This window comes from Quercus suber, unplaced genomic scaffold, assembly GCF_002906115.3.
Source record: "Quercus suber isolate HL8 unplaced genomic scaffold, Cork oak 2.0 scaffold_169, whole genome shotgun sequence".
In the NCBI taxonomy this organism is placed as follows: domain Eukaryota; kingdom Viridiplantae; phylum Streptophyta; class Magnoliopsida; order Fagales; family Fagaceae; genus Quercus; species Quercus suber.
In genome coordinates this window covers 1,002,365-1,014,911 of record NW_027069629.1, presented here as the reverse complement: position 1 = coordinate 1,014,911, position 12,547 = coordinate 1,002,365, and the positions used below count along the sequence as shown (strand labels likewise).

Here is a 12,547-nt window from a genome sequence, read left to right as displayed (position 1 = left end):
GAGTTTGATTATAGCAAGTTACTTTAACATGGATCAAACATTATTTTTATTATGTATTAATCATATTACATTTGTGATAATCAAAGTATACAAGATGATCTTTTAAATGAGAAAAACAATGCTTAATTAAGGCATTGATCAAGTAATTTTGTGTGAGAGCATATGTTAAATATGGACATTTAAAAAAAGTAGACGAGCGGAATGAAAGCTATAGACATTATGCATAATAAATAGTAAAAAAATAATTTTCGTATTTATTGTGCATGTAAGAATGTGAACATATGTACCAAGAGGTTGCCTAACCCGGTGGCCGGCTAATCGTAGCGGTCGGCTAATGAGGTAATTGCCACCTTCAAGATTGACCTGTGCACCCCCAAGATTCTTAATTCCCTCCATCAATAACCCTTCACTTGAACCTTGGACTGCATCTGATATAGCTCTAAGCAGTGCTTCTGTACTGTCCTTTCTTCCTGTTGGATCTGCACCATATGATGTCACGTGATACACACGTGCCTGCTTCACCATACATCATAGCATATGATCATTTCTCAAAATCACTATCAATTAGCAATATTAGCCATGACTATGAAATATTACTTAACCAAGAATAATATATTGTTCTGTTATTATCAAATGTAAGTAAATATATATTTAGGATTAAAGATTGTGAATAAACTATATGTGTGAAGCAAGAAGAACCAAAATTAGCTAAAAGGTTAAGAGAAACATAGAGTGTTTGTACCTGTGGTTGCTGAGTATAGCTAGGAGAAGGAGCTGTTGATGGCTGGGTAAAGGAGTCCTTGAAGGCTTGCATTTTGCGTATTTGGTCGTGATAATGACTGCCAGAAAACTGACCCACTAGAGAATGGTCTCCATAAACATGATTTGCAATGAAACTAAGGGCTAACCCCATAACCATGGACCATATTAGATCTTTTCTGGCCATTTTTGCTTCTTCCATCTCTCTCCCTGCGTTGAAGTCTTAAAGACACGTTGTTGAGAAAAAAAAACTGTCCCACTTATGTGAGGTGAGAGAGAGAGAAAGAAGGGAGAGCGGGGACATGGCTATAAGATTTGATAAGGAAACAGTGACTGGTGAGAACTTTATTTATATATTTTTTTTTTGCTGAATATGAGAACTTTATTTATATATTAGATCGTGTGTGGTGTGGCATCCACATTCGGTTCTTTTTAAGTATGTTTGTTTGTACTTTTTCTAGAAAGTGAGAAAGATGTAAAAATCTAGTTTAGGAACGCAATATATTTTACACTAGCTTCGTCACATACGCTTGCATGTGTGATAAGTTTTTTTTTTTTTTTTTTTTTTGAGTCTATTGTAATTTTTCAATTTGAATTTATCTATTGTTTGTAAGATTACACAGAAATGAATTTTGAAAAAACTAAAATTTAAAATTTGAAATGAAGTAAACCGCTGGTTTAATGTGTGCTAGTTTTTAGGAAAAAATATATATATATTAAACGTGCATAAGATATATTTAAATAGAAAGTATGCTAATTTTTAGAAAAAAAAAAGTTTCTCTAGTAGTTTTTTTGTTTTTGAATTTTTTTGAATTACAATTTTTACCCTATTTTTTATTTTTTAAGAATAAGGATTGTCTAATTAAATTATGGGTATTTTTGACATTTTCTAAATCATAACTAACTTTTTGAATTCTCTCAATATATAGAGATATATATAGAGATAACTAATAACACATTTATTGTGATTAATGCATAATAAAAGCAATGTCAATAGTGCACTTAGATTAAAGAGATACTGTTTGTATAGACATGGAAAATTATACACAATAAAAATGTTGTTCCACCTTCCACATTGTATATCTCCCAAATAATCAATTTTTACTTGGTTAATTGGGAAGTGATTTCCTATAACAACTTGACGTGTGTGGAACGGAGGGACTACACACGCCCGAAAGAATTAAATAATCGAAAATGTCTGAATTTTAAATACTATGTTTCTCACCCAAAAATAACCCTGGTAGGTGATGATCTGGTGGTTGGTTCCTCACTCCTTAGTGGAAATATCTTATGAATGAAGGATTCTTGGAGTGGGCAGTAAAAGTGGTTTGCTATGATATCGTAGAGACACATTGAATGAAAGGATGAGATTGGCACCAAGGGGCAAGGATTGTCCATTCTGATCCATGCCAAAAATTTATTTATTTCTTTATTTATGTTAATTGTTTATTTTCTAATGTATCATTGTAAATAAAAAAATAGAAGAAGAACATTAATGGGACGGCAACAACAAAGGACAAATTAAGGTGTAAATGTAACTCACTGTCATTGGTATTGGTACGTAATTGGAGAAGAATGGAAACTTGTTCGATATGTAATTTGAGAGGATTCATATGTGACCACTGTCGAGGGTGGTTTAAGTTGCAAGTTACTTCCATGTGATTATGACCACTGGTAGGTCCTGCCTTTGAATTCTCATAAAAAACAACATTAGTTTGCCTGGGATAATTGTTGCTCACTACATAATTCTACTGAGTGTTAGGTGAGGTTATAATTGAACCACCTAATGGGTATTCATATGTTATTGAACAAATATAGAGTAACATAAGTGCTGGCCTTGTACAATCTAGCCTGACTGTAGGGGCCAACTTGATTAACTAGGAAATAAAAATCTGACATTCATAAATACATAAATAGAAATGCAACCTTACTTTATTATTATTTTTTAATGCTAAAGAAAAGGGATAGAAATTAGCTTTAGTTTTATCTTGAACACCTTCTAAACTTCAGTCTTAGCATTACTCACAAACCAAAACGTGTAATAATAACCAATTTCTCTATGTTTTTGATGATTGATAAATATAATGAGAAGAAGACATTTGAATCCTAGATGTATTTGTTAGAAACACCAAAGCTTGTCAGTTAAGTTATAAGGCTCCTGGCTATTAGTTCAAACAAATAATGAATATAAAGCTAATTTATTTCTCTTCTAAGGGATACCATTCTTTTATGTCTTGCACACAAGATGGATAGTCTCAGATACAATCCTTAAGGTTACAATACCTAACGAATCTGTTACAATACATAATGAATCTATTTCTTAGGAAATAACTTATATGGTACATTTTATGCAGCATACAAGATCATTTACATGTATCAGCAGATTTTTCACAAAATCATCTGCTAACAGTAACTACAGGTCCAGCATTCAGAGGAAGGAGGCTCCAATAAGAACCCTCATCATCAATACAACAACTATGCCACTTAATTCTATAAGAACCTACGGGAAAACTAGAAATATCAAGCAAGCAACTTGCAAATCCTTGGCCACTCTCATTTGGTTCAAAATGCACAAATGCATAAACAACCCCGTCCTCGTTGTTATCATACTTTCTGCGCTTACTATTATTGATCCTTTTTGTATGTAAATTTGTCACATAACGAAATAACATTTCATTGATTTCCACAATATCATCATTTTCCCAAGCTCGACAGCCCCACTGCATTTGTTCCTTGTCTTCTTCACTTGGTCTGTGCTCCTGAAAGGATACTCTACAATAAAGAATACAATATAACTTGGTCAGCCGAGCTGGGAGATCTGGTGGCAAATTATTCAGTTGAAGACACAGGTTCAATGATAGAAGGAAGCCTGGCAATATGGATATTCTATCTGAGCTTTTTGTGTCTGAGTTGTGGGCAAAGAGCTTTGATCCAATGCAAGGCCTGCCATGTAAAATTTACAAGCATTAAACTAGCAAAATCAAAAGCTTACATTACAAAAGGAAAAAAAAGAATCTAAAGGAGAACCAAGATCTTTGTATTGGAGAGCCCTTGTTTCATTTCACCCAAATAAAAACAGTAAATTTATTTTTTCAAAAAATTGAGAAAGAAAAAAAAATTCATGTCATTCAAACCAATTTATACATCCTAACAGTAATTTGTGGAACCAAGTGACTCAGAGCACATCATAATGTAAAAATGGAATTCCAAATGATGAAAAAAGCCACCAATTCCTAAAATTTTGAAAGAAAAAGAAAGAGCTGGTGTTACATTGACACTCTGAACAGTACAAGTCGACTACTTTCTGGCCATAAAAAGAACTAAACAGGACAATTCCATAGATTAGCCAGAAGATGCATGCAGTCGGGTAAGAAGATGCAAATTAAGTAATCTCAATTTTTAAGAATCCTTGAGCAGTGAAGCCCACCTACTGACCTAAAAGTTTCTTTTTATTGATCTCTCATTCAGATACTAATATATAATTTAAGGTGCTCATGCTTTGACACACAAGATCTACTAAGGTTCGAATGTGTCTCATCTATTAAAACTTTAGAGTTATGAAGAAATACTAGTAATTATGTTGTTTTGTAACAGAAGAGCCTTAGCATTGGACCTGAGTCATTCAGTTAAGATTGTTCTATTTAATACAATATGCCATGCAATAAATCTTTAACCAATAAATCTTTAACCCAGAGAATGGGGAAGCTGCTCAACATACCTTACTTTAAAGAGATATTTGGGAGTCCGAAAAGGAATTTGTATCCATTTCATAATAATGTTCAAAAGAAGTTGTAAACCATCCTTGATAACTTCGGGTAACATGTCTTCATTGCGTTCTCTATTTGCCTCTTGCAAACCAACAACCCCAGAAACAGCATAACTACAAAGAGTAAGAATATCTTTTTCTTCACAACCAAATTTCAAAAGTTTATTTCTAGACTGCAAGTCAAAACAGTTCTTAAGCTGTCCACTGGCATGTAAACAGTTCTTGAGCTGTGCACTGACATATAAAATCTGACAGAGATTCCTACTTGTCTCATGATCTATATGCCACAAACGCCCAACTAAATTTTGTATTAACATTGCACGTGAACAGTATTCTGAGTTTTCTACACCACAACTTGTAACAGTTTCATAGGCAGCAAGATTTGGAACAAAAAGTATGAAACCAGTACTAAAGGCCAAGAGTGAACAACTTAGTGCAAGTGATGAAATGACTATTGAACTTTGGCTGTCTATACCAAGGGAAGATGTGGCTATTAAATCAAATTCTTTTGCTAGCTTCCTAAACTGCAAAGATATTTGAATAAACTCTGCAAAAGATTTCAGGAACTCAACGTCTCCATTATTGCTAATCCTGTCCAAGCTAAACTGAATGGTTGCATGAATTCTTAGCAAATCCACCAAAGTTCTTAGAAGTTTAGCTCTTAGATACAAAAACCATCTCTGGAAACAAAATTCTTGACCTGATGAGACAGCACGTTCTAATGTTTCCCCTGCAGAGCAGATACCCCTATAAGCCCCAAGAAGCTCTTCACTGTAATTAGGCTCAGAAGACCTTCCAGTAGTATCTCTGCTGATTTCACCTATATCATCACTAACAGGAAATTTATTCTTCTCTAACCATTCTACTAAAGTAGACCCCTGTTTTGGTAAAAGCAGTAGCTGGATTTTCCTTTCAGAATGAGCCAATTGAATTATAGATTTTAACCAGGAGTAGCAGATATCAGACTGAACCTTTGTTGTTAACTGTTGAAATATGAAAGTGGCTGTGAACCATGCTCCCTGACATGCAGCGTACATCCCAGCTCTGTAAGCAGGCCAGTTATACCTCTCTTTCAACATCTTATTTGCACACTCTAGGGTAAGAACTTCCTTCTCAATCAAGTGATAATTAACAGAGTTTCTATTAAGATCACAAGTTTCCTTACTTTCATTCACCAAAAAACCCCAAATTATTTTACAGTGGAACAATAAAGAGAGGATTGTATGTATATAGCAATCAAATAAGCTGCACTGACACACATGCTCAACCAGAAGTTTTACTTTTTCAAATACTATGGTTGTGGCAGTGCCAGCCTCATTGAGAGTTTCAAGACAGGCAACAATAAATCTACATACAGCCAATACAAGCTTTGACCTAATCACTCTGCTCTTTTCTCTTGGTAAGTCCAACTCAGGACCCAGTCTATTTGAATGTCTTGTAGCCATGACGTGGTCATGCATATTTACAACATATTCAATAAATAAATAGATTTTATCCAGCACAAAAGCACCCTGATCTGGATGTTCTCCAACCAAAAGAAGAAGAAGGTTGAGCAGACTACAAACTCTTTGAAACACTTTGGAGTCAATCTGGCAAAGATCTACTAATGGCTTTACCAGCAAGGTCATCTGATCTATAACCAATGAGATCACCCTCGACAACAAAGAGGAACCAAACATACCAGATTCCATTTCCATTTTCCCCCCAAGCTTCCTTGATATATCTGCCAGAACATGAATAAAAAAGAAACCATTCAACGCAATTGGAGATTGGGAGAAATCTTCAGCAATGGTTAAAAGCTTAGTGAATTCAGGGGTGTCCAGACAAGGCAATTGAGGTGACATATAAGGAAGTATCTGCATATTGCCCAATGGTGGTCAAGAGATTGTAAATTTGACAATATTAAATCACAAGTTCATCAATATAAGTTCAGCTATTACCTTATGCAAAATCTGTAGAGCTTCACATTGCATGTTTGTTGGAAGTTCAGGATCATTTAATGTGCTGAATAATGCTTTGACTAGATCTGCACTAACAGGGAAATGGCACGGTCCTTTTATTAAAAGGAAGTGCAGGCATCTTAATACAGTAGCTTTCATACGCGTAGTTTTTTCTCCTCTAAGAAATGAGGAAAGAAGGTCCACCTGCATTATGATGTCAACAGTAAATTAGAAATAATCAATCACAGATGCAGTTAAAAACTCACTCTCTCTCTCTCTCTCTCTCTCTCTCTCTCTCTCTCTCTCTCAAAAGAAAAACAGAAATTAATAACATCATAATCTTTGACCACTTATATGAACAAGCGGGTATTGCCAACTTAATCCTACCATACTTCACCCACATTATTTTGAGCTTGTTGCCAGTTACAACCTCAAACTCATAATGGTATTCACTCCAGATAAGAATAGGCTCAATTTATAAGCATATCTCTCGTGAAGGGCTGACGTAGGAAGTCTACGGACATACAAATGTAGTGTATATATAGACATATATAAATATATATTGGAAAGATTTTTCAGCATCAAGAGAAAGTAGACAAGCTGATCTGTGCATATAGGAACCCTGCCTCTCTAACAACAACACACACCAGATGCCATAAGATGTTGGGAAAGGTACCTGTTCAGAAATAAGAACTGTTGATTTGAAAGAAAGTTTTGAGAGTGAAACCAGCAAAGCGACCAAAAAATCCTCTTCTGTAGAGTCCAGCACCAACTTTAGACCTGTCTGCTACATATGAAGTATCAGTATCATTCTAACCCTGTACACAAGCCAAAAATATGATTCCACTTAAATCAGGGAAAAAAAACCACACAATAGATGACTTCGTGTATGAAATTAAAGAGGTATTACATGCTTCTACAAGTTCATGATTTCACTTATTATATGTCAGTTCTACAAAACACTAGTTAGGATAAAGGTTAAATGATTATTGCTTCCACTAGTTTTGACTATCCATGTACTCTAAAGCAACTCCTTTTTACAGAAACTCTTGTCTATTATGTGTTGCTCTCACAACCACTGAACTGCCACTTTGGAAGTCAGATAAGAGAAAAGAAACAGCATGCTTATTGTCAGCTAGCCCAAATCTTTGCTCCAGACAAGTGCTCAAGTTTTTCCAGACATCACATAACACCATGACTTTTGGATGAAAATCAGGAGAATTAAGAAAGATAATATCTATCATAAAGCAACAGATATACACAGACAAATATGTATCATTATGCAGCAGACACAGATAAATATCTATCATAATGCAAAAGACACACACAGACACACATCGCATTTGGTTGTGAATAATTTCTTAAAATTTCTGTTGAAGGCTTGAAGCACAACTAAATATAAATTCGTCAAAACCCAAAATACCATCCCATCGCATGTAATATGATCATATCATATGTTACTTGACTTAATCCTCAAAATGGCCTTTTATCATCGCCTAGTTCTTTTGTTGCAAAAGGAAAAAAAAAAAAAAAAGAGTAGCATGGCATCTCACACAGAAACTAAATCTATACCCTTTATGCAGATTACCATGTGTATAGTTTCTTTTTTAGTCAGTGATTTCCATGTGTATTTGAAACTGAAACAAAAACAGAAGAGAACCAGAACCTGGTAAGCTCTATTTGTAACTGAATATGAGCACCCAATTTTTGCAAGAACTCGTGCCCCGGCTAACCTTACAGCAGGTGATGTTTCAGATAAAGTCAACATATTAACCAGCATCTCCAGCACAGTACAAGCAAAATCATCTGATAACTCAGAAAAGCAACCAGCAGCAAATAATGATGCTTTTACCTGTAGAAACCAAATAAAATGCTTTCAGATCATTTTCAGACAAAATTTTGTGGATAATCAATTAAGATATAGAACCAAGTACATTGTGAAAAGCGTGTCCAAGAAGAAGGGGGTGGTGGGCAAGGGAATAATGTGCCCCTGAACCTAAAACCAGAACTCTAGGGACTAAATAAGTCCACCATAAGTGTCAATCTGCAAATTTAGTCTTCCAAATAATATAATTGTACATGTGTCAAAGATTTCATAAAATGATTTGACACATGTTCAATGATGAAGTTGTCCATATAAATTTCTAGAAACTTCTTATTGCTTCAGAGTTTAAACATGTGTGGCAATCTTTTCCAGGGGACCAGCAATGCAAACAATATGATCAACCCAACTATTAAGCCAACTAAAAAACCCCTCCTCTCCTCAAATTCTACTCAACAAAAAGCACTTTTATCATATGCATATGTTGGTTAATTCTGCCTGCCTGAATTCACTGAAAATAAGTCAATATTGGCCTTCAGGTGCATTAACTCTCTTGTGAATGAACTTGCAATATTATTATTTTCTCAACAAAGAATGTAAAGTTGTAGACCTTGACAATGATGATGATGGTGGCGACAAAAAAAAAAAAAAAATTAAGTTGCAGAAACAATACTGATGATGAAATCATTTTAACACGCAAAAAATACTAATCTCACCTCCAAAACATGAGAAGAAACTAGACTGGAAAGAATCACGTATCTTATCTGAGCACTGTCTTTTGCAAAATCTGCCCAACAACCGAAGAGAGCTAAAGCCAATGCTCTTGACTCAACTTCCCCAGTATCAAAAACATCCTTTACTCTTGTCAACAATTCTAGGTGGTTGTGTGGCCTGGCCTTAGACAAAATCCCTTTCTTTCCTTTACTTTTATTCTTCTTGTCATGATTTCTGTACTCAGATAAGAAAATCCTAACAATAGCAAGTTTAGTGTGTTTATCACCTAACCTAAACGCATCAGCAAGCCTTAATAGGATGGTGTTCGCAAAAAGCCTATCCTCCCCTGGCACTAAGCCAAACATGTCATATACTGCCATACTTGGTTCAGGTTCTCTACTCCAATGCTCTAGCCTTGGCCCAATCTGTAATATAGCTTCAACAGGTTGACCTGAATTGTGACAAACAAACTGAAAAGTTATAGCAAAATAAAAAAAAAATTGGGTACACTTTTTTCTTAATTGGACATATGCATAAGTTTGAAGAGTCCAAATCAGCATTGATTCCCAAAAAAAAAAAAGTACATAAGAGATGAGAATTCTCTGTAAAAAAGAAAATAGAATGAGGTCTAACCAGGTTTTTTGGAGCGGAGTGCCTTCTCCAGCTCAATACTCCATTCCATTGCACGAGCAGTAGAATTTCTCTCCATTACCACTTCCTCCCAAGTCCCTTTTGTCACCTGAATTGAGAAATTTACCTATCGTAATTGACATAAAAATAAAAGCGATCCAGCACTGGTACTGGTAATGGTATGAACACAAGTAGAAAGCAATGTATTAGGATCTTCTCCATTTAAAATGGATCCAGTTCATGGTTCAAATTAAATATTAGAAATCTAAAAGTGTTTCCAATGCCACAATTTTAAATGACATGGCACTCTGTACACTGTCAGATCCAAGAATTCTGAAAACAATAGGGGGAATAGTGGAACAGTTTACAAACCAAAGGCTTCACTTCACAACCTTGGGTTGCTTGGCATCACCAGCAAGCCATAGGAACAAACTCAATCCAATAATTTTTTTTTTTTTTAAATGTAAGTTGTCAAACTGAATTCTTGAATAGGAAAGAATTTCTCTCTATCTAGTGCGTTTGGTTTAGCTTTTTTTGGAGCTAATTTAGGTTATCTATTTATGTACAACATTTTAAAGCCTCACTTTTGTTGTTGTTGTTATAACTTCACTTATATCCACTTTCAGCAAATAAGCCAATCGAAACGCATATAACAAAGCCAAAGAAGGATTTTTGTAAAATAAATCAAGCAATAAGTGGCTCAATATTACGTTCACAAACTTGTCATAAGTAAAGAATGCTAGGAATTCTTTTAAATGTTCAGTGTTCCCAAATGGAACCCAAAATAGATCAACAACGTAGCAGACTGTGAATATCTAACAGTCTAACACCCCTTCTGCCATAATACTTTCAACTCATCAAGTCCTCCAATTAATAAACAAAACCTCAAAATAACCATCAATTGTAGGTTTTTGCTTAATGTAGGGAACCTCTAGGCATAATTGACCCCACCCACCAAAACCAATTGTCGGCTAATCCAAGGGTGTTCACCCCTGACGGGCTAAGCAGTTTACGCGCAAAAGCTTATATTTGTAAGCGTCAAATGACAAATCGAAATAAAAACTCAATGTAGGTAACTTTTCTAAATAAGAGCTCTCTGGACTCGCCTCTAGCTAGTAAAACCTATGCATAATTGACCCCACCTGCCAAAACCAGTTGTCGGGTAATCCAGAGGCATTCGCGCCTGACGGGTAACAATCAAATGATAAAATCGAAATAAAAGTTCAATCTTTGAAAATCACATGTGTGTGTTTGAATGTGGGTTATTGCTGAAAGCTTATATTTGATGGAAATTGACTAAAGTATAGTTGTAAACCATAGTTATGCCTAGAAAAAAGTGAGGCTTTAAAGAAACTGTACCTAAACAAATATGCTATTTACTAAAAAGAAAAAGTTGTTGCAAACAGACAAGCAAGAGGAGAGAGAGCGTGTACTTACCGGCAAGAAAGAGAGGCAGAAGAGGACGAGGTTACCGGTCGGCGGCGGAGGCAAATAGAGAGAGATTGAACATCGACCAAGTTTTCATCTTCGTTTGGGCAGTCGATGTTTTGTTATTATTTAGCATCAAAGGTACTGCCTTTGTAACTAGACTGTGTTGGTCGCCACCAAGGAGAAGTTGAAGGAAAAGAACCTATGAATATGCTAACCCGCGAAAGTTTTAAGGGAAAAAAATAGTTTTATTCTCGAGGTCAAAATTTGGGTTTTTTTTTAATTTTTTAGGTCTAATTAGTGTTTACATTTATTTACTTATAATTTAAAATTTGGCACTTTTTCCTACTTTAGGCTAGTTCATTAGGGTTTCATTATCCACCACTATTAAAATTGGGGCTAAAATATATATATATATATTTATATATTTAGTCTCATTTTTAAATTAAGCTCAAAAATACCCAACAAAAATAAGAATAAAAGAAAATAATATCAAAAAGTGAGAGTTGGGTAAAATTTATAATTTGGTTTGATTATATATATTTAGCACAGGCAGTAGAAAATTATATATATTAAATCAAACCAAAAAATACCCAAAAAAAAAAATTCATAATTTGGTTTGATTATGAATTAAAGAAGATGTTTGGCGGTGGTGGTGAATGACTGGCGGTGTTGGAGGTCTTAGGTAGTGTTAATTAGCGAGAATTATCAATGTGTTTGTTTTTAAATCTTGCATGTTCGTTTCAAGATTCTTCACAATATTTTATGGTGGTTGAGTTAGCAATCATACAAAAATAATGCAAAACAAATTAAACTAGGTGTTACAAGATGTGATTGAAAAGTGTTGCTGCAAGTTGATGCCTTGATGGAGAATATCCACAGAAGCTTGAATTTTTTTTTTTTTTTTTTTTTGTGGGTATTTTTTGGTTTGATTTAAGCTTTAGATGTACGGTTTCATTGGTTGCTTAGAAATGGATGAAGAAATTTGTTTTTATTGAAGATGATTCTTGTCAGAAGCTTCTATGGTAGTAGTATTGTTTATCCATAATTTTTACAAACCCTCGCTTTTTGATCTTGTTTTGTCTTATTCTTTTATATTTTTTTTATGTTTTGAGATGAAAGACATAAAAGAGAGAGAAAATACATATTTAGCTCAATTTCTAATAAAGGTGGGTAACGAAACTCTAACTAAACTAACCTCAGGCGGGTAAAGTACCAAATTTTAAACTACGGGTAAACAACTTAAATTTCGGCCAAATAACAAGTAGGTAAGTTGTAATTAGGCTTTTTTTTTTTTTTGACATTTTAACTTTAAAATTTTCATTTTCATCTTTGTCACAAAGTTTCATGAAATTTTCATCTTTTTCCTTTTTTATTTGCCCTAAAATAATGAAATTCTTGCATCTTTTTATAAAAGATTTAGAGTGTTTTTTTTTTTTTTAATTATTATTTACAAACGAGGATATCTAGACTTCTTTTTGACCATTC

At 34.4% G+C, this 12,547-nt stretch overlaps 2 protein-coding genes across 3 annotated transcripts in view; both read right to left on the bottom strand.

The window, feature by feature from the left end:
* Positions 1-1,018, bottom strand: part of LOC111999346 (polygalacturonase QRT3) — a 6,228-nt gene extending 5,210 nt beyond the window's left edge. The window contains 3 exon segments of the mRNA XM_065777943.1: positions 288-314; positions 316-516; positions 743-1,018. Of these exon segments, the coding sequence (XP_065634015.1) occupies positions 288-314; positions 316-516; positions 743-961 (447 nt within the window). The 5' untranslated portion in view covers positions 962-1,018.
* Positions 1,019-2,941: 1,923 nt separating this feature from the next.
* On the bottom strand, positions 2,942-11,276 carry LOC111999345 (uncharacterized). Of its 2 annotated transcripts, none has more exons than XM_065777941.1 (8): positions 11,069-11,276; positions 9,635-9,740; positions 9,004-9,452; positions 8,132-8,317; positions 7,142-7,249; positions 6,466-6,669; positions 4,478-6,381; positions 2,942-3,702 (listed from the first exon to the last, which is right to left on the bottom strand). In XM_065777941.1, the coding sequence occupies exons 2-8, from the start codon at positions 9,708-9,710 to the stop codon at positions 3,156-3,158; spliced, it is 3,474 nt and encodes a 1,157-aa protein (XP_065634013.1). In that variant the 5' UTR covers positions 9,711-9,740; positions 11,069-11,276; the 3' UTR covers positions 2,942-3,155. The 2 variants fall into 2 exon arrangements, with proteins under 2 accessions (XP_065634013.1, XP_065634014.1); XM_065777942.1 differs by lacking the exon at positions 11,069-11,276 and adding an exon at positions 10,024-10,069.
* Between the last annotated feature and the right edge of the window lie 1,271 nt (positions 11,277-12,547).

Coding starts and splice junctions, on each gene's coding strand:
- LOC111999345 (XM_065777941.1), bottom strand. CDS start 9,710: ATGGAGAGAAATTCTACTGCTCGTGCAATGGAATGGAGTATTGAGCTG. Junction 9,453..9,634: donor ACTCCGCTCCAAAAAACCTG/GTTAGACCTCAT, acceptor GTCACAATTCAG/GTCAACCTGTTGAAGCTATA. Junction 8,318..9,003: donor TTTCTTCTCATGTTTTGGAG/GTGAGATTAGTA, acceptor TGGTTTCTACAG/GTAAAAGCATCATTATTTGC.